The sequence below is a fragment of the Triturus cristatus genome, chromosome 2_2 (assembly GCF_964204655.1).
Source record: "Triturus cristatus chromosome 2_2, aTriCri1.1, whole genome shotgun sequence".
Taxonomy (NCBI): domain Eukaryota; kingdom Metazoa; phylum Chordata; class Amphibia; order Caudata; family Salamandridae; genus Triturus; species Triturus cristatus.
Window position 1 is genome coordinate 865,244,553 of NC_140582.1, and position 21,812 is coordinate 865,266,364.

A 21,812-nucleotide genomic window follows, 5' to 3' on the forward strand; every position below is an offset into this window, starting at 1 on the left:
GCAGTACAGAGCAGAAGCTATAGTCAATACCAGTATCTGAACACATCTCTTTTCTCACAAATGGACTGTACCTTTGGGATGTTTTAAGAGTTATCTACCTCTGAAGAAATTCCACTGTTAGAACGAATGTCCACCACATAACTTGAGAAAGTTGTGTCATCCTGCCCTGTCCAGATTTTCTGGTTAGCCCTCTGTCTTTTTAGGTCTCGCCTGACCCAGCGCATGTGCTGGTCTGGCGAGACTTTTTGTGAGGGCTCCAAAAAGTGCTATCAGGCCAGCCTAGAGCTACAGTGCATGTGTGCGGGCGCGTGCATCACGCTTTACCGAGATTACTTTCACTTTGTGTTTGATCGCAATCACTTGCTCCATGAGGCTTCAATAGATTGCAGCAGTTAAAACAAGCATTGGCACAGCCAATAGGTCTCGCTTTTGGGACCTTATAAGTGTTTAGTTATGCAACTGTTGCATGGCTAAACACTTATAAGGTCCGAAAGGCAAGACCTATTGGCTATGCCAATGCTTGTTTTTGTTTACAGTGGACTCAACAATCATGCGTGTCCAACGGACGTGTTGCATCTTTTTAAAATTTTATTATAGAGTTTAATGTAGCACAAATGTAAGGAAATGTCTTTTTATTTAGTCACGCCCAAGCTTTCCAACTGATGCTGCTGGTTTTCCGACTCTAAGTGCATGGAGGCCTGCTAACCAGACCTCAGTGCCCTGACCTTATAGTGTATGCCGAATTGGCTGTACACAATAGGAAATGGTTAGCTTACCTTCAAGTCCCTAGTAAATAATACCCTGGGACCCAGGTCATGTAAGCAAGAGGGGTACCCCAGGCCGGCAGCACTGATTGTGCCTCCCTGGAGGTCCACTAAGTAAAACGAGTCTCCCAGTCCGCCACTGCAGACTGGTAAAGCAGTCATGCGGTGCTAGCCCGATTTTGCCATTAAAAGCAATGACAAAGCTATCACTTCCCCTGCACATGTGTGTAAGTCACCCCTCTGGCAGGCCTACCAATTCCTAAAGGAAGGGTGCAACATATAACACATGCGATATGTACTTTGCATGTCTTGACAGTAAAACGTGCAAAACTGCAGTTGTTACTATGGAAAGACTTGGTCGCCCAATTGGTGAGTACAGGGTTACACTCTGACCCCTCAGCTGTGCCATCTCTTGAACGGTGCGAGCAAAGTAGGCATTCTAAGGTATCAAGTAACTTGTTAGATTAAGCCCAACCTGTATCTCAAGTTGGAAGTAATGTAACTTGTTGCAGTGTGCAGCTTTAGCAAAGCTGCCACTTCGCTGCCCTTAAAATGCCTGTGCCTTCCCGGGCACACATGGAGCCTGCTCCATTAGACAGCTTTCTGCCATCCTGGAGAGACATGGCAATTACTCTCGGGAAGGAGAAAAATGAGGGATTGCAGTCCAGGGAGGGTTCACCTCCTTCCTGTAGGAAGCCACTTGAGTGTTAGCCTCAAAGGTGAGGCTTCAAAGGTGAATCCGCCTTTGAAGGGTAGATGTGTAACACCAGGGGGAGGGATGTCCCATTTTTGAGGTAGACAGGTTGTCACAGGAGGCAGAGAGGGAAAACCACCTGCCAAATCGGCTTCACCAGGGGAATGTAGCCCTGAGGTAGCCACACCCCGGGGGTGGGATAGGGAGGTCTGAACACAGAGAGAGGAGTTTTGCCATCTTGGGAGTGGGCAGACTGGTGCATCCTGGAATAGCCAGATGCCTCACTCCACAGGAAGTGGTCACCAGGTGGGGGGGAACCTGGTAGCCCATTGGCTATCACCCGCATTTTGCCCTGTGGGCAAATTCCAAGCATAAAGGGAGCACCCCCGGTACCCAGACCTTAGATCTTGACCAACTTGGAAGAAGGACTGAAGGAGGACTGCCCTGCTGCACTGATGAGGACAGCACCTGTTGCACCTGGTAGCTAGCAAAGAAAAGAGGGTGCCTGCTGTGCCCTACTCAAGCAGAAGCTGTCTCAAGAGCCCAGTCAAACCAGGAGAACTCCTGTTTGCAGCACTGGGACACAACAGCTGAAGAAGCCAGCTGGGGCAAGTAGGCAGCTGAAATTCTTCAAGCCACTGCCACCGTTGCTGTGCAGCAACGAGGACCAAGACCCGATGCACAGAGTTGCACCCAAGTTCACTGAGCCTAGGAGTGCTGTAGGAGACTTCCTGGGTCTCTCAGAAGGTGAGATATCAACCCAGGAAGGATTGGCCTGTGACCGCGACAACAGGCGACTAGTAGTCCAGTGGCAACTGGACTTTGGCCAGACTGTAGAGGACTTTGTGGGACGAATACCCTGTAAGCAGGACCTTCTCACCATCATAGCGGACCAAGGAATCCCTGCATGAATACCCAAGCTGACCTTATCGCATCCAAAGCATCCTTGGAACATCTTCAGCATCCTTCATACCTTGCATCAGGACCATGCCATTGGAATCAATTGCAATGCGGTTAAAGTGCCTGGAACTGCTAGAAGACTGCTTCTTTTGTGGAGGTAACTGTGCTTGAGGACCTGGCTGGTCCCCCTGACTAGCTCGCTGCCAGAGTACGTCACCCCAGGTACTACTAACCGCCTGCAGTGACACTTACGTAGGTTCTCCTTGAATACGTTTCTATGTCCAATTCGTTGCCTTTGCCAAGGCTTGTTTGTGGTTAAGTGAAATTGCTTTGATTTAATATTGCTTGAACATTTATGTCTCAGGTACCCTCCAGTGATCTTTTTTGTTTTAGTGTGTAAATTCTTATAAAAATACAGTCTATTGTTATAAATCGGCGTCATGTCGAGTTCTTCTGCAATTGTTTTGGTGCTGTTTAAATTCTTAACACTTGCTCCTCTGTGTAAGCCTTGCCACTCAGTGCCACGGCTACCCAGGGTTGAACTGAGGGTTTGACAGACTAAACCCAAGGGTCCTAAAGGGGTTGGTGAGTGCATTACCCAGTAAGGTTGCACAACCACACTATAGAATATGTCCCATTTCCTCACATTGGTGCCTATTGGTGGGATCCAGAACTTGTGTTTAACAGTACCATACAATTGTTGAAGTTAAGACATCTGAGAATCCGCATAGGTAGAGACTCAGAAAAAAAGATTCTTGCTCCCAAAAAGTAATTTCTGCGAACATTAACGAACTCCAGAGTACTGTCTCTAAAGAGTTGCAAAACCTTTCCCAAGTAGAAGAGAAGAGTTTGAGAAAATTTGGCAAAGTTTCCCACTGAAGAGTTATGACCAAAGCCAGGAGCCACTTTTCCACAAAGGAGATATGGAGCTCGATTTGGCAAATCTGTCCTCATGCAAGATCTGAGGATATTTTGTGCAGAGAGGAAGAACATCATGGGAACTAAAGGCACAAAACCTGCTTTGATTACATCCCTAATAGTATGGGAGGAGGCTCACAGGGTACTGTCATGCTTGAGGAAGAAATTGCCCCAAGGTAGTGGAGATGAAGAAGAGTTGGAGGACAATCACAGCCTGTTGAGTGAAGCCAGTGGGACAGGTAGAACCCCAACCACCCTTGGAGGGCCCAGGAGGGTCTCCAGGGCCCACAGCCTGGCTAACTCTGAACACAGCCAGAGATCCATGAAGGAGAGCATGGACTTGGAGGATAGGGCCATAGCTTTATCTGAGAGAAGGCTAGCCCTAGAGGAAAGGAGGGCCAGGCTAGGCTTGAAACCCAGAGGAGATGGTGGATGTAGATTTGGAAGTCATCATGGGGTGCCCCCAGTTTAAAGGTGTCCAAAGGGGATGTGCCTAGTTATGTTCCAGGGGATGACATTGACGAGTGGCTGGCCTCATCTGACAGCGCTCTCAAAATGAGGAAGGTGGAGGCACAATACTGGGACACAGTTCTGTGGGAGTTAGTACCAGTGGTTGGTAGATTATAGCCTACTCACACTGGAGGAGAAGGCAGCTGAATTCTACACCCACATGAAGGCAGTCCTTGTTAAGCTTTTTGGGTTGGCTCTTGAAGAGTATAGGCTGGAGCTTAGATCCCTTCAAAAAGGTATCACACAAACATGGGGAGACTTCATTGACACCTCAGATAAGGCACTAGTTGGGTGGAGTGAAGGCAACACAGTGGATACATTTGAAGGGCTCTACAATCTGGTTAAGGAGCGCATTTTAACAATTTGTCATTCAGAGAATTTGCATCAGCATCTGGTGGATACTAAGCTGTCTAGCCTCAGGGAACCGGGCAAGATAGCTAATAAGTGGGTAAGAACCAGGGTTTCTTAAACGACCCTGGGTGGTGACCAGAAGATAGGTTGTCAGGTCCCCTCTCAGGGGAAAGTGGAGGGGAAAGGATAAAAAGAAATATAGCCACAAAGAGTCCCCAAAAGTATCCTAAGATGGGAGTCCTGAGCCACATCCCATTCAAAGGGAAAAGGTTATCAGGGCAAGACGTTTGTTTGCTTGAGGGCAAGGGGGTGCTTTGACTGTACCCAGCCATGGCACAAAAAGGGGGGTGCAATGTGCACCATAAAGGCACCCACTGGTGACCAGTCTAAAAGGGTTGGTGAGTCATGGAATTGGATGGGAGGTTTTCCTTATGGATCCCAAGGGGTACAATAAGGCCAACTTAGTGTCCCTGGGTGGGGTGAACACTGAGACTTTGGCCCACAGGCCTCCTAGCATGGAGAAGTCTAGACAGTGGGCACAAATCAATGGTGTAGAGGTGAAGGCTCTGAGGGATACAGGTGCCAGTATAACCATAGTTATGGATAAACTGGTATCCCCGGACCAGATCTTACCTCTACACGAGATTGTCAGCGCTGACAATGTCACTAAAGTCACACCCTATGGGTGTGGTTGACTTTGAGTGGGGAGGAGTTACTGACCCAAAGAACATAGCTGTGTCTCCTGCTATCCCAGCAGGGTAATTGCTGGGCAAAAACTTAGAAACTTCTGCTTGGGCAGAAGTAGAAAGGAGGAGGACCCATGCAGCAATGCTGGGTCTCCCTGAATGGGTATGTGTCACAACCAGAGTACAGAAGGCCCTGAGAGAGAGTCAAGAGATCCTGGAACCTGAAGCTATGGAGCAGGTGCCTAAAGGCAAGAGGAGGGGCAGTAAGGTTGGCAGCCCAGCCTCCAAAGGTCCAGAAGGAGCCCAACACTTAGGGGGAAGGCCTGGTGCCTGAAGAATTGGCTCCTGGAAAATTGTCAGAACTTGCAGAGCTCCAAAGAGCAGAAGGGTCTCCTAGAGAGGACCTGAGCAATGGACAAAACCTACCCCCCTCTAGAAGACCCGTGACAGTTAGCTGCCAAACAGGCACAAGGGGATACTAGTGGTACCCACAAGGTACACTGGGAGGAGGGGAAACTGTACAGTGAGCGAAGGGACCCCAAACCAGGGACCTCCAGTGAGACTGATGGTCCCTCAACAGTACAGGGAGTTTCTCCTTAACCTGCCCCCCCATGATACCCCCTTGGCTGGGCAGCTGGGACAAACCAAGACCTGGGAAAAGCTGATCAACCCCTTCTAATGGCCCCAGATGTCTGAGAAGTCAATGAATTTTGTCACACCTGCATGACCTGCCAAGTCAAGTCAAGTCAAAAACGTCTTTATTGCGATCATTATGATCATAAAAGACACCTCGATTATATACATTTATAACATTGTGATCTAAGAACATTTAGCAGTAAGGTGCAATATTAGAGACAATAAAAGTTAAAAACATGTCATTAAAAAAGGATTTCATCCCATTCTAAAACTATGATAAAAACCGTACATAAAATGAGAAGAATTTATTACTTTCCCCCTGGACCTGTGGTTAGTTAGACTTAATCCTAAAGTGCCAGCACATGTTCAGATTGTCTTCATCTTAATCGCCCTTATTTTCCACACCCAACTAAAAAATTTGGTCACGGCTATCACGATATGCACCTCAGTATTTGATGTTAATATACGGAGAGCAGTGGCACAAGATTGAGTGCCCATATTAGAGCATAAGGCTTTAATACATTTAGCTCTAGGAGATTTATACGCCGGACAGGTGAAGAATATATGGGGGACTGTCTCTGCCTGCTCAGGACAAAAAACACATGTGTTGCCCGGTACACTCTTCCATTTACAGGTGAAAGCTTTGACCGGAAGGGTACCTACTCTAAATAGAGTTTTTTATCACCTAGTTTTGTTATAAAATCCCAGTAGTCCTCATATTTGGCCACATCTGAAGTGCTGGTCCTACCGGCTTGGTCTGTGATAGTTTATGTTCTTTCCCCAGCACACCAGCTAATTGGGCATGCTTAAGGGCCATCAAATCAATCTGGGGTTGCCAATTTAATTTTCTACCCAGGGTTACCCCCAGGTAGGTGAAGACATCAGTTTGTTCTAATTTGATGTTATTCAAATATACATCTCCTCTAATTAATTTGTGTTTGTGCAAGACCATGAATTTGGTTTTGTCCACATTTATCAGCAACTCATGGTCTGCACAGAATTCCTCAAATCGATTTAATGCTCTTTGCAACCCTTTTTGTGTTTTTGAAATAATCAGGGTGTCATCTGCAAACATAAGCAGAGGGACCTTCACACCTGCAAGCGATGGAGCATCAGTTGGAAGGTGAAGTAGTTAACAACCCTATTGATAAATAGACTAAAGAGGGTTGGAGCCATGGCACATCCTTGGCGAACCCCCTTAGATACGGAAAATCTTTCAGTAGTCTTGCCCTGGGATCCCCACCTTACTTGGGCGAAATTCGACTCATGTAGCTTAACCACCAGGGATAACAATTCTGGTGGCATGCCCATGGCCTCCAAAGCCCCCCACAACTTGGTGCGTGGAACTAGGTCAAATGCTGATTTAAGATCGATTAAGGCAGCGTAAATCGTACCACCTGCGATGATTGCCTGCCAAGTCAGTGGCATGGCAGGAGGCAAGTCAAAGGCTCCCCTTAAACCACTACCAGTGGTTGGGACATCCTTTGAGAGGGAGAGGATATATATGTTGGTCCCTTAGACCCACCCACAGCTTCAGGGAGCAAGTTCATCCTAGTGGTAGTGGACCATGCCACTAGATATCCTGAGGCCATTTGCGTTAGGACGGTCACTGGCCCTGCAGTGGCTAGAGCCCTCCTTGTAATCTTTAACAGGGTTGGGTTCTCTAAGGAGGTTATCTCAGATCGGGACATGAATTTCATGTCCACCTATCTCAAGGCAATGTGGGAGGAATGTGGGGTGACTTACAACGTTACCACCCCATATCATCCACAGGGTAATGGATTAGTTGAGAGATTCAACAAACGATAAAAGGCATGATCATGACTTCAGTCACTTTGAGCTACTCTTTGGACAGCCTTTGAGAGGTCCACTTAGCTTGGTTAAGGAAGGATGTGTACTTGGCCTTCGCTCCAGAATGGCTGAGTATGTGAAGAAGGCAAACAAAAATTTTGTGGTGAGCCAGGAGCTTGTCATGCACTGGTATAACCAAATGTCCTCTATCATGGAATAACAGTAAGGCCTGTGTCTTAGAGCCTGTAGAACCCAGAGCCTTACAGGACAAGTGAACTGGCCCTACCAAATCCTAGAAAAGAAGGGGGAAGTTACCTACTTGGTAGACTTGGGTAATCCCAGGAACCCTCAGAGGTGATCCATGTAAATAGGCTCAAGCTAAATCACAAGAGGGCAGATATCACCATGTTGATCGTAACAGATGGAGGCAAGGAAGAAGACAGTAACCCTTTCCAAGACCTCCTATCTACTAATGCCCAAGATGGAACTGTGGAGGCAGTGGTTCTTTGCCCCATACTGATAGACCAGCAACAAAGGGACTGCTATAACTTGCTGAAGCAGTTTTATGGACTGTTGTCTCTGACCCCAGGCCTGACAACATGGTGTACCCAGGAGGTGGACACCGCCAACAGCTTGCATGTTAAGAGTAAAATGTACAGATTTTCTGACCAGGTCAAGGCCAGCATCAAGGCTGAGGTTAACAAGATTTTGGAGCTGGAATGATTGAGCCCTCCAGAAGTCCATTGGCAAGCACAGTGGTACTGGATCCCAATTCTAACCTCAAAGGGGGAAAACCTGAGATGAGGTTCAGTGTGGACAACAGGGGCCTACATGTAGTCACCAAGATGGATTCCCAACTCATTCCAAGAGCTGATGAGCTCATTGAAAAGTTGGGGGCAGCTAAGTAACTGAGCACTTTTGACCTGACATCAGGTTATTCGCATATTTCACTCACTCCAGGAGCCACAGAGAGGTCTGCTTTCTCCACATCTGAGGTCCACCTTCAATTTAAAGTGCTACTCTTTGGGTTGAAGAATGCCACTGCCACCTTCCATTGGTAGGTGATGTGTGTACTTTCAGTGCAGCTTATCTTGATGCTATCGCTATATATAGCTCAGCCTGGGAGGATCACCTGGTCCACCTCAAGAAAGTGCTTCAGGCCTTGCAGCAGGCAGGCTTGACTATCAAGGCAAGTAAATGCCAGATAAGGCAGGGCTCTGTCGTGTACATGGGCCACTAAGTTGGTAGAGGCCATGTACAACCTCTCCAGCCAAAGATCCAGATCATCCTGGCTTGGGAGCCTCCCAAGACCCTGGTCAGAGCCTTCTTTGGCCTGATCTTATACCATAGGAGATTCGTGAAGGGTCATGGTACCATGGAGGCATCATTAACTGGCTTATCCTCCAAGAAGCAGCCCGAAATATTATCTGTTAAAGCAGTGTTAGAAATGGGTGTCTCTAGTTGGCAGAGGTAGGTACCTTTGTCCAAATAGGGGCCCTTGCTTCTAGTCAGGGAAAGAGGGATACACTCCTAAAATAACCCCTGCTCACCCCCTTGGTAGCTTGTCACAGGCAGACAGGCTTATCTCAGAGGCAGTGTGTAAAACATTTGTGAACACATACAGTAATACAGTTGAAAACACCACAAATGGACACCACACCAGTTTAGAAATTTAAGTAATGTTTATCTAAACCAAAACAAGACCAAACAACAAAAATCCACAATACAGTATTAAAAATAAGGCGTTCAAATGGTAGAAATATTTCCGTTCAATGCAAGTTGTAAATGCAACACTTTTCCCACAAAGTACCTTGGATGAATCACGCAAAACAAACAATATGGGCGCAGGAAAGGTGATGCGCCGGTTCCTTGCTTCGGGGGGAGGTGATGCATCGGTTCCTTACTGCAGCGGAGGGGAGGTGATGCGTCTGTTCCTTACCGGAGAGGAGGTGATGCGTCTGTTTCTTATTGCATCCCCCATCGATGCGACAAACTTGGCGCTTCAATGAGATGCGACGATTCGCTACGATGCATGAACTCTTGCAGCCACACTGCAGGCCTTGCGTTGAAATCGGTGCATCTGTCTCGGACTTCGGAGATCTAAACACTCGATCCAGCGTGCAGCGCTCTCTCAGGCCGCGGCAGGCGCAGCGACGGTTTCTTCGGCGATACGTTGGAAACTGGTACGCCTGCGTCTCACTTCTTCCTTGTTGCGTCGATTTTCCAGCTCCCTGCGAAAAACAGTTCTCTAGAGGCCCAAAACAATAGCAGGTGCCTCGTGTCTTTGTGTCCCTGAGACTTCAAAACAGGAGGCAAGCTCAGTTTCAAGCCCTTGGAGATCTTTTCTTCAAGCAGGTGACAAAGCAAACAGCAAAGTCCTTTTTCTCCTTTCCTTGGCAGCAAGCAGCCACTGCAGGCAAACTCCAGACAGCAAACAGCACAGGGGCAGCATTCCTCCTCAGCTTCTCCGGCTTTACTCCTTAGCAAAGGTTCCTCTTGATTCCCAGAAGTGATCTAAAAGTCTGGGTCCCACTTTTTGTACACACAAATATTTTGTTCTCTGAAGGCAGAGAGTGTCTGTACCCAGCCAAAACCAGTTCTGTCCTCACTGGTGCAGCTTCCTGGCAGGAGCCAGCATTGTTGAATGCAGACCAGGCCTACTCAGATGAAAAGGAAATCTCTTCCCCCTACTCTAAATGCAGCCCAGGTCTATTCAGCCCGGCCCTGAATCATCAGACTTCTGGAGCCGCTGCCCCTCTCCAGCCCCTGTCGTCCAAAAGCCAGACATGCAATACACATACCGAGCAGAGGTACACTGGATGGTTAGGCAAGAAAATACCTACTTTCTAAAAGTGGTATTTTCAAGCACAGAATGAAAAAGTAACACTCACTAAAAGATGCACTCTAACATTCTTTGTTCAGGCATACTAAACTTTATTTTTCTACCTTGTTCCCTGGGCGAGTTATGTTTATAAGATGTTATAAACACACTCCCCATTCTGTCCTATGGGAACAGGTTGTCTTGCAATAGTGAAAAGCGAAATTGGCATTAATTCACTATCAGGACATGCCACACACATCAGGGCATGTCCTACCTTTCACATACAATGCACCCTGCCCTTAGGGGTCCCTTGGGTCTACTTTAGGGGTCACTAACATGTAGAAAAGGGAAGGTTTAGGGACTGGCAAGTGTGTGCACTTGCCAAGTTGACATGGCAGTACCAGACTGCACACAGGTTCTGCAATGGCAGGCCAAAGTTACATTTTACAGGCTGCTTCTGTGGGTGGCACAATCAGTGCTGCAGCCCACTAGCAGCATTTGATTTATAGGCCCTGGGTGCACACAGTACACTATACTAGGGTCTGACAAGTAAATCAAATATGCCAATCATGGAATCAGTAATCCACACAACAATTTACAAAGGGAGCATTTGCACTAAACAGCAGTGGCAAAGTGCCTAAAGCATCGAGACAAGCATACGGAGTCCAACACACAGCAAAAACACAGGAGGCAACAGCAAAAAATGGAAGGGAGACCCACGCCAATGGTGGCAGGTCTAATAAGAAGTGTCAAAAGGCTTTTGACACTCTCGAGGAAGCACTGCGCTCAGTGCCTGTCTTGAAGGCCCCGGAGTTCAGTAACAAGTTTATTGTCCAGACAGATGCCAAAAAACATGGGCTAGGTGCAGTATCCTCAAATGTCATTGACTTGGGCTAATATCAGCCAGTTGCCTTCATCAGCAGGAGACTCCTTCATAGGGAGCAGCACTGGAATGCCTTTGAGAGGGAAACCTTTGCTGTGGTTTCGTCCATGAAGAAGCTAGGACCCACTCCAAAGTTCAAACTGACCACAGATCACTCAAATGGCTAATGAGAGGAGAGAACCCCAAGTTGTTAAGGTGGTCCATTTCCCTACATGGGATGGACATCACAGTGGAACAGAGACCTGGGACTGATTATGCCAATGCAGATGACCTTTCCAGGTTGTTCCACTTAGATGATGAGAATCACCAGGACAAAAGTTAGCTGATCATCACCTTTCATCTGGGAGGGGCCATGTAAGGAAATACCTTTTTTTGTATGGTCACCCCCTAGTATTTAGACTGATGCTGCTGGTTTTCCAACTTTAAGAGAGCATTGGGGGCTGCTAACCAGACCTCAGTGTCAGTGCCTTGACCCTAAAGTGTATGTTGAATTGGCTGTACCCAATTAGAAATGACTAACTTACCTGTACGTCCCTAATAAATGGTACTCTGTGTAAAACGAGTCCCCCAGTCTGTCAATGCAGACTGGTAGAGGCAGTCCTCCGCTGCTAGCCTGACTTGGCAATGGCAAAGCTATCACTTCTCCGGTACATGTCTGTAAGGCACCCCTCTAGCAGGCTTACCGAGTCCTAATGGCAGGGTGCCACATATGCCACAGAGAGGACATGTATTTGGCATTTCTGGAATTGGCATACTTGCCTACATGTACTGCTTCCTAAGTTCTCCTACCTTCTACCTTTTGTGTGCGAGATGTCAGCCATTCCTTGTTTAAAGGAGGTTTCTCCCTGTTCAAGTTAAACCATCCATTTCTATTATCCTGTATTGGTGCTGCTTTCCGAAGCAATAGGAAAAATGTGGAATGCTGTTTCTCTTACAATCCACAAGCCAGAGTGAGCAGTCCCAACTAGTCTAATATTTGACCCTTAGGTTCAGAGTCAGGGAAAACTGCACAACAACAAGAAGAATCCCCTCTTTTTGACTGAAGAAGTGTTTGAGGTCCTAAATAAAGCAGACCTTTGGCTGGCTCGGTCTTCCTGCCTTGGCCAGCAGTGGCAGGTAAATATTGTCCCCTTAAGACAGCACTGGAAGATCATCTGGACACAGAGAACTACCGCACGCTGGTGAGGAAAGGAGTGTTCTCAATGATTAAACCACTTTCTAGGTAAAACACAGTTCTTTGTTTAGAATGCTTTTTCAAAGGGTTTCAAAAGCCTGCCATTTGGCAACAGCATTTTATAGTGGGACAAAGTTAGAGGGGAATAAGATCCTGTCTATTATCCCATTCTGCTTTAATGAGGATGTATCAGTTATTGCTTAGCCTTGGAAAATGGGGAAACCCCTCTCCCGTTTATATCACAAAATAATTTATTAAATCAAGGCAGGTTGAATGAAGTTGTAATGAATCGGAAAATTCCATTCAGTGAAGATTCATAATCCGTTTATTGATTCAAAATCCCATAGTCAAAGGAGAAAAATGCAGAATTGCTGCCTTGTCGGGCACATCGGTTCTGCATTCTGTTGGTAATCCTAAGGCAGTGAGGTCCTCTATTCCGACACGACTCGGAGCAACATCGAAATCCCCTAAGGATGTTACGACTGCTACCATGAAGACGCTTCACGCCTTGAAAGAGCCCCAGGCTTGTATGCCAGAAGGGGGCGAAACATGTGTTAGCATAAGTGATTCTGCTTTTTAAGAATTGCCTTGGATTATGGGATTTTGAAACAATAAATGGATTATGGAATTTTCCGATTAATTACAACTTCATTCAACTTGCCTTGTTTTAAAAAAGCATTTTATAGTGCAAATATTGTATATTGCATTCGTTAGGAGCAAATCAATTCATCTTCTTCATTTAACAATGTCTAATAACATTAAGAAAACAAAAGATTACATAAGATTGTTATTTACAAAGTTTACATTAAAACAAAATCAATATTCTTACCAGCAATTCTTCCAAATGTGAATCATTGTTTTTGTCACAACCAGGAAGGACAACTTAACGTGCACTAACACCCCCTTACTCTACTTCCTTTAACCTAAGAGGCGCTTTGCCATTCTATACCCTTGGGCATGATCCCTCCCTCTCTTTCAAATAAAACAGAAATAAAATGCATCATGTTTTCAGCAGTTTTTGTGCCACAAAATATATGAAGAAGGAAAATATACAATTGAAGCAGTGTGATTTTAGGGTAGATAAGGACAAGAAATACCACATACTGCTCTTGTTTCTCAAGATAAGAGAACATTTACCAAAATAAATATATGTTTAAAATGCCCTAGTATAGTTATCTAATAGCTATAGTATAATCATAGACTATTTATTCCCGTCATTAGGCCCACACACATACTGACACTGCCAACCACATCACAAACTGAAAGAAATCTACCAAATATAAACATAAGACTTCTGTTCCAACACCAAGGTCAAGTTCTTCCCTTTACAACTGTCCAGGCTCAGGAAAATGCTACGGCTCCTTCAGACCTACCCTGGGTTGGAGTTAATCAGGGCGCTAGCGATCGCATGTGGTGGCAACTTATGATGGCATGTGGTGTCCGGTGACTTGAATATAGCAACTTAACCTACCAATGCATTCACAACAAAGACTAATGAAAATGTGCCTTAGCAAAGTTTCTCAAAAATCCTCTTGGCTTCTCATGGACAAAAGGATCAAGTTCTATACACTTTGCACAACTCAGAAGACTAACTGGACAAATGCACACACTGGCACCCCACTAATCACATGCCAGGCACCAATGCTTGACCAGCCCACACCCGATTCACCCACGTCCATCAAGCTTCCGAAAAACGGAGACAGATGGGTGGGTGAGAATGCCAGGATTCACAGCCTGGGGCAGAACCTAAACACCATCACTTCAGCAGAATCCTGCAGAGAGTGGACAGGTGCTCAAACCTCAAATCCGAATACATTTAAACTAGACCTCAAACATTTTGTTCTTCCCACTGCACACACTTCTGCAAAGCAGCACTCTGAAATACCCAGATGGTGACGCACAGACTCGACAAACTTCCATACATAAGCGAAGAAAATAAATGATTCTTACCAATACACCTTTGCCCTCCTCTGGATTGGGGTATTTCACAGTTGGGAACTCGGGGTCAGGGTCCTTTTGTTCAGCAACCGCAAGCGGCCCATCAAAACCAAAGGCACGGAAGGCAGACTGAACGAACACGTGGCCCACGCCGTGCACAGAGGTGTGCACAAACTTCAATTTAGACTCCTTATTGATTTCCCTGCAATAAAAAGTGAGCGGGTTTATGGGAGAGTTGGGACGCACCGCAGAGTCAGCTGGAGAAACTGCATGCTTCCTCTAAATAATGCTCACATGTTAAATACAAGACACTCAAATGCATATTTGGACAAAGAAAAAAGGACCCAAGTATTCATTTTTATTGAAAAAAAGAATAGTAATTTTGAGAAGAGCGCGTTTTTAGATTTTCTAGCAAACAAACACTGAATAATTTCCACCAAGTTGCTTTTGAAATACCTATTTCAGACTAAAAAACAAACAGGCATACTCTTTTAAAATTCAAAAAGAACAATTGATAGACAGAATGTGGAACAATGTCATACATTCACCCCAGTACAGAGATTTGGGCCTAAATCCTTCCTTTTTTTGCTCACCATGCCATTCTAGTATGAACCCAGCCATATGCAAATCAGTCTTGATCCTGCGTGGCTCCCTTGCTCATTTTGCCACTGGATTCAAGCTAGCCTGGCTGATGAAGGGTGTTACCCAGAAACCGGTCCCAGGATGCTTGTTTCCGGTTCAGGGTTAGACCTGGCTTGGCAGTTCTGGCTGGACTGTTCTCATAAGGCACAGGGTCAATACTGATTTGCATATAGCTGGGTCTGAACTAAGGTGGTGAATTGAGCCAAAGAATGATGATGGATTCAACCCAGAGGTGTGACCGGGGGTGAGTGTCTGAAAAGTTTCAGTGCTCCGTCCATCATCTCCTTGTGTTTGCTTTGTTCGCCATAAGTTGGCAGGGTATGCCCAGATGTGGGTCCCTTGCTCACATTGCCACTGGATTCAAGCTAGCCTGGCTGATGAAGGGTGTTACCCAGAAACCGGTCCCAGGATGCTTGTTTACGGTTCAGGGAAGACCTGGCTTGGCAGTTCGGGCTGGACTGTTCCCATAAGGCACAGGGTCAAGACTGATTTGCATATAGCTGGGTCTGAACTAAGGTGGCGAAGTGAGACAAAGAATGATGATGGATTCAACCCAGATCTGTGACCGGGGGTGAGTGTCTGAAAAGTTTCAGTGCTCCGTCCATCATCTCCTTGTGTTTGCTTTGTTCGCCATAAGTTGGCAGGGTCTGCCCAGATGTGGGTCCCTTGCTCACGTTGCCACTAGATTCAAGCTAGCCTGGCTGATGAAGGGTGTTACCCAAAAACCGGTCCCAGGATGCTTGTTTCCAGTTCAGGGAAGGCCTGGCTTGGCAGTTTGGGCTGGACTGTTTCCATGAGGCACGGGGTCAAGACTGATTTGCATATAGCTGGGTCTGAACTGAGGTGGCGAAGTGAGCTAAAGAATGATGATGGATTCAACCCAGATCTGTGACTGGGGGCGAGTGTCTGAAAGGTTTCAGCGCTCCGTCCATCATCTCCTTGTGTTTGCTATACTCTTTTAATGCCATTATCAGATTGGAGTAACTAGTGTGTTCAGCTGCATCACCTCTCAGAAAGAGAAGAGTAAGCAAGCAGGATCGGCAACTGACAGGTAGACAGTGGCAGTGCAAAGCACATCTGGAGGATGCCTCTTTCCAACTCATGAGACTGGGTTCCACTCCTGCCCCTCTTTCGCTTTGCCCTTTAATGATATAACCCCATCTGTCGCTTTCTCGGGTCCTGCACCTGGAATAGCTCCAGCCATGCACAACACTCCCTGACAGTTGCTTCTGCTTGCAGACCTACCATATTACTGGGGAAGCCTCATGCGGTAACACTGGGGTTAGTCGCAGTGACCAATCTTCACTGTCAAGTGGCATGGTGAGGCCAGTGTACCCTAGCCTACTCACCCTCTTTGCATCCTAATGAGGGCAGGGTCACAGGGCGGACCCATGATTGGAATCTCTGCACCTAACCACCTGAGCAAAATCCAGTCCTTATCCCAACTACGTGCCCACTGGTTGATTAACAAAGCATTCATACCCTTTCCAAGAATGTTTGTCAGCGCCACTGCTCCCAGAAACTAGGATTGTACAGAATAAGCTACTTACATGGGGTAATGTTCTTTCAGAAGGGCACCACCAGGGGAGGTGCTGGTTGGGTATCTTTTCTAAAGCGGAGGAAAACGCGGTTTTAAATATTCATCAAAAATAACACGTTACTTACCTTTTTGTAATGCTGTGTCTGGTAGATACTCTGTCTAACTGCAGATTTCTCCTAGCCCTCCCCATTCTGTGGAATGGACTCTATTCCATCAAAAACGGTTCCAAACAAGAGGTATGCACACTGGTATGAACAATTCGTTTTTGGGCTCCAAGGGTGCGGTCAGTGTCCTGAAAGAAACTGAAATCAGTGTGCTTAGGTGGGGCCAATATGTGGCTCCAGCCGTCACTTCTGGGGTGGGGCAGAGTTGACATGGAGCTGCATGACACCACCTACTGGTGTGGTTGAGCATTGCTGAAATATCTTGCATATGCACTTGGACCTCTGGGAATATTCTAAAGGTGAGGAATTGGAGGTTAGAAGTATCCATCCGAAAAACACATACGGGTCATCTCAACCAGGAGGGAAGAAAGTTTTCATCTCCCTTTATTTCTGTTTGTTTTGCTGAAGTGGCCAAAGAGATAGTCAGAAAGGATTTGTTGCAAGCCAGGGCATCAATATAAGCGTACTAAATAATGCGGTTGCTAATATTCTGCATAAAAGTTGTGTTTTCATAGACAAATCCTTGTTAATCGAAATGGAAGTTCTAATCCACTGTCACCACTGAGGGTATCCTACCAGCAGCCAATTAAAAACATCACCAGAGATGAACGCGAGTTGCATTCCTATTTGAATTGTGCTTGATACAGCTATACTGGGCAATATCCAGACTCTCATTTTCATGAAAGCGTTACAATTTGAATCATTTGCTTATTTTGAAATAGTTTGAAAACGTCCCATATTTACAAACCATCAAACCTCTCTTCCTCAGGGGGTCTACATGCGCATTCAGACAAAACAGAGCTTATGGAAAGGTGGTCTTTAAGTACTTTCTTCTCTGAAAAACGTTAAGTTCAAAGTTTCAATGACATTTAATTAATTAGTCACGCCTTGTTATCTATGTGCAATCAACTTTTGTGACAATAGCGGCCTCCCACATTTGCTCAGCTCTCCTGCACCGCAGAAGAGAGAAACTGTAGTGATCTGACGTGGTGGTGCACGTTGTGAATGGGAAGAAAATAAGTGGTCTAATTTCTTTCAAGCACCCAGTGGAAGTCTGTCTGGCTGGTCAAGTTAAAAATGTTCACCAGCACTGTTCCAGCGTTTATGGTTCCAACCTCAAAAAGCGCGAGAATTCCTACTTGTTTCTCTGAACCCATCACTCCGAAAAGAAGGGTGCGCCAGCCTCTTCTTACACCCATGGCATCCCGAGGAGTTATTTGAGACAAGTGTCTCAGCACACGCAATAGTGTATTAACACAAATGAGCCACTAGCCGTCCTTTTGTTCTCCAGTTCTTTCTTCAATGGGGTTTTTGATCCCTCTGCCAGCCAACACGTGTTTAGTCTGTCGTGAGCGCGAAACGGGCACGTTGCCGATATGAGGACTACAGAGCCTTGTGCCTGGACACTGGTGACAGGATTTTTACAGGTGAAGACATACTTTTTCCCGTACTCGGACTTATCGTGTTACTGCTGCTATATATTTTTGTAATCTGAGGATATACTTTACTGACAGAGTGCAACTGTGAATTACAGCCCTGAGGAAGTCGTAGGATGACACACCCACAGACAAAACACGTGTTGGCTGGCAGGGGTATTAAAAACCCAATTAAAGAAAGCAATGGAGAACGAAAAGAAGACTGGTGACTCTTTTGTCTTAATAAACTATTGCGTGTGCTGGCAGACTTGTTTCAACTTTCTAACCTATGTGTTGGGGGATGCAGGGAGGACATCCGTTCTCTTTTAGCACTGCACTAATATCAATAATGCCTACTGAAGTGATGACAAACGCAAAGGGTGAGTAACTTCTTCTTTATTCTTCTATAAGTACAGTTGCTCCTCCAGCTTGCCGCTGGTGTTTACCTCGTCAGGCTCTCTCACAACATTCCACGGGAGCCTTCATTCCAACATTCTAAGGAGGTACCACCATAGTAGGGAAGATGGGGGGGGGGGGAAACTGGGGCGTACCAACAGGGGAAAGATACAACACCTACATTTTTGGGTACTCTGTCTTGTGCGCCGGATCCCTTATTTTCCCTCTAGCTCACATCTTTAGGAGTTATCAACTACTTCCTTTAGAAGGATTATTTGTATTTTTGTATTGATTTTTGGATGGGACCACACAGCACATGAGTTGCTATCATGCTTCATACTACTCCAATCATGAGTACCTATATTTAAGCAGTGCTACACTCCGCTGCAGAATGTGATGCTTTGCAGAACATGCATCTCAGAAGCTGGGAGTATTTAAAAAAAAAAAGGAAAATACTGGTTTACAGAAAAATAATCAAGTGGAGTAATACATCGAGGTATTTATTACACCAAATGAACTGCACTGAATTCCCTCACTGGTCAGTAAAACGCAGGCATAGAGGGAGCACATAAAAATCCATCTTTACCTTAGTGGGCAGGAAACAGGAAAAGGGACCATTTCCTTCACAGAGGTCTACTTCCGGTGGGACAATGTGATGTCCCGAGAAAAGAACACCGCCTGAGTGAGGATACCTTCCTCAATACTCTTCCATAAGACGGATGCAGTCCCTCTGATGGATGACCCACAAATGCCGCACTGATGCAGGTGCACCATTGCCACAGTGGACATCTATTATTGCAATACGTTTCAGACGAGGTACACTGCTATCCATCTGCTGCCTAATTTCCTCACTACGATTTCTCCATGTTGGCCTACGTTAGTACGACCTATCAGACCCCATCGTCTGATCACTACAGGGCTACTTCTCAGGCATTTGCTTTATTGCTTAGTCCTGATGATGATCCCATAACCCTGTTGGGGATCGAAACGTCGTCGACACTTACATCTTAACTCTAAACTGTAATTCATTATATATGTGGAGTACAAGAAGTATTTCTGATTGTGACTTCTGCTAATTTACATTTTTCCACCTAAAAGAACTTTTAAGTCACTTGCCTGTGGTAAGGAAATCGGCTTACCCTGTCACGTCCAGCTCACTCACCTTTTCATGTATTGTTGTGTTTTCATTATTTGTGAATAAATTCCTCAATACTGTCAATTAAGACACCAACAGAGCCAATCTTGATTGTGATATTGTGGCTAAATTAGATTGATTTTCTTTGTAAAGGGACCGTTGCCTCTTAAAACTAACTACTACCCTTGGTCCCTTTTTGACTCCAAGGGTTTCCTCGTCTCTTTTTCTGCACACACTTAGATATACAAAATGTTGTTCTAAATGTGGTCAGGATTTGCTGTCAAATTAGGACCACCGAACTAGCACTTTAGTACGCAGAACCAGTGATGTGATGGTTTGTGTCTGAATTGACATAAGGTCACGAGAATGCAAACAAGGTTCCTCCAGAGGTCCACTTATGTGAGTGCAGTCTCCCACCCATCACTTCCGTTGGTAGAATCAATCGCTCATTTACTTAATATGAGCATAGGGCTTCCATCTCCCCTTAAAAAAACAGTTATTGGTAAATTCCTACATATTACTAATAGTGATTGGAGAAACCATTTTTTTTTATGATAGGTGTAAAAAATTGAGGTAAAAAAAAGACATGTCTTCCAGAAGGAAATGAAGTAATACTTCAGTCAAACATGGTGATAAGACAATTAGCATGGAGATTTCAAAGGTAGTAAATAAATGTTCTCTCTGAAATGTATAAATAACATACACTCTGAAAGCATACATCCCTGAAGAAATCTTGGAACAAGTGACAAGGTGTAACAATGGAAGAGAACACCATTAGGAAAAACAAGGAGGGCCATCATGGCACAGAGTTCAACCAGAAATTGTTTAGAAAACGTACTGGAAACGGCATGAATAAACAGTAGGAGCTAAAGTAAGTACTAGTGTAATATCAAAGATTACAATTCATAGGAAGTGGCCTCAAAACTGGCCGGGCGTTATCACATTCTCATATCTTTCTATTTCTACAGGACTTCATCGCTGGTGCCAATTATGCCGCAGATGTTAGTCGTTCCAAAGAGCAGAGTGGTGAAAGAGTGATATGGAAGGATCCTTAGAAGCTCACCTGTGGAGGCAGTATCTTTGAATGTCTGCCATATAATCTTTATCGATGGAGGAGTAGGGATCATGAAGCAGTGTGCTGCTGTCTATAAGATCATCATCCCACGCGTGTGGCCAGGGCTCTAAATTTTCTTCTATGGCAAGCGCAATTCCCTTATCATGAGGAGAAATTATCTGAGCTCCATTTTCCCAATAAACCTGTTGGGAGTAAAAAAAAAGAAAATTGATGTGTGAGTTTCAAAATGAATAGCCATTGTGCCCCACATATCCAATTTTACTCAAGTGACGTATAAATTGTTGTCATATTCCCTTTTTGAAAATGGAATTCAGAATATAAATTCTAATTACACTTAAAATCCAGATCAAATGTTTTCGAATTAACAAAAAAGAATAATCTCAGTTATGTTTTCTGAAAGCAAACTAGTCACAACTTTTCATGATCTCATACCTTGTAGCCATCGTCCTGCTTTGGGTTATGAGATGCAGTCACCATGATTCCAGCACACAGGTTCAGATGAGACACGGCATACGGCTGAAGGCAGATCAAAAGATAAACGTGTTAATGCAGGCATATGTGCATTTTTAGTAGGATCTCTTCAGAATGTGGAAAGAAGTACATTTTCTGTCCTAGTGGAAAACATAAGGATATGACACAAATATTATTTCGACCTAGCCTGATGGGAGAGTTCTATGTCATAGGGTATAAGAGGATGTTGTAACAAATGGCCAAGATAGATTATGAAGGACTCGTGAGATGAGGGGTGTCCATTTAGAAATGATAACTGCATATTGGGAGTTAAACTAATGCACACAGCAAGAGCTGTTGAAAGTCACACAAACATGTATAGTCAGTTGGTCAAAGATTAACCATCAGTATCATCTTAGCAAATGTAGGTCTTTACTATAGGGTGGAGTACAGGTAAAAGTTATTAGGTCTTCATTCCCTGATCCGCTGTCTCTAGATATCGTAAAGCCGTTGAGGGAACTACCCATACCACATGGTGCAATTTCCCCCGGTTGATTTTAGCTCCCCATTCAGAGTTCTGAGGTGCAGAATGCGAGCTAATGATCCAATAATCTGCATTTTACCTCGTTGCAATCAGCAAAACAAAGAATTGTGTGGTGCAAATGTTACCAGGAATTACCTGATGAAATTTGTGTAGGAATAAAACAGCCGGACCAGTTCCAATTTGCCCACTGTTCTGTCAAATAGAGTGTGTAAAACCAGTTTGTGGCCAATTTTACACCATCAGCCTATTTGCAATGAGGACCTTAGGTAACATGAAATTTATCTAAAAGGTAGGGCAGACATATATACAGTAATTTCTCAGGGTGAAGGAAAGATTTGCATCAAGCTTGCTTATCCACAAGCACATTAACAGCCAGCTACAGCGA

At 45.2% G+C, this 21,812-nt stretch overlaps 1 protein-coding gene across 1 annotated transcript in view; it reads right to left on the minus strand.

The window, feature by feature from the left end:
* PGM2 (phosphoglucomutase 2) overlaps positions 1 to 21,812 on the minus strand; it is a 292,737-nt gene that overhangs the window by 110,761 nt on the left and 160,164 nt on the right. Inside the window, exons 5-7 of the mRNA XM_085642287.1 lie at positions 20,866 to 20,949; positions 20,422 to 20,615; positions 14,079 to 14,268 (exon numbers count right to left, since the gene is read on the minus strand). Coding sequence (XP_085498413.1) covers positions 14,079 to 14,268; positions 20,422 to 20,615; positions 20,866 to 20,949 — 468 coding nt within the window. The remainder of the gene's footprint in view (positions 1 to 14,078; positions 14,269 to 20,421; positions 20,616 to 20,865; positions 20,950 to 21,812) is intronic.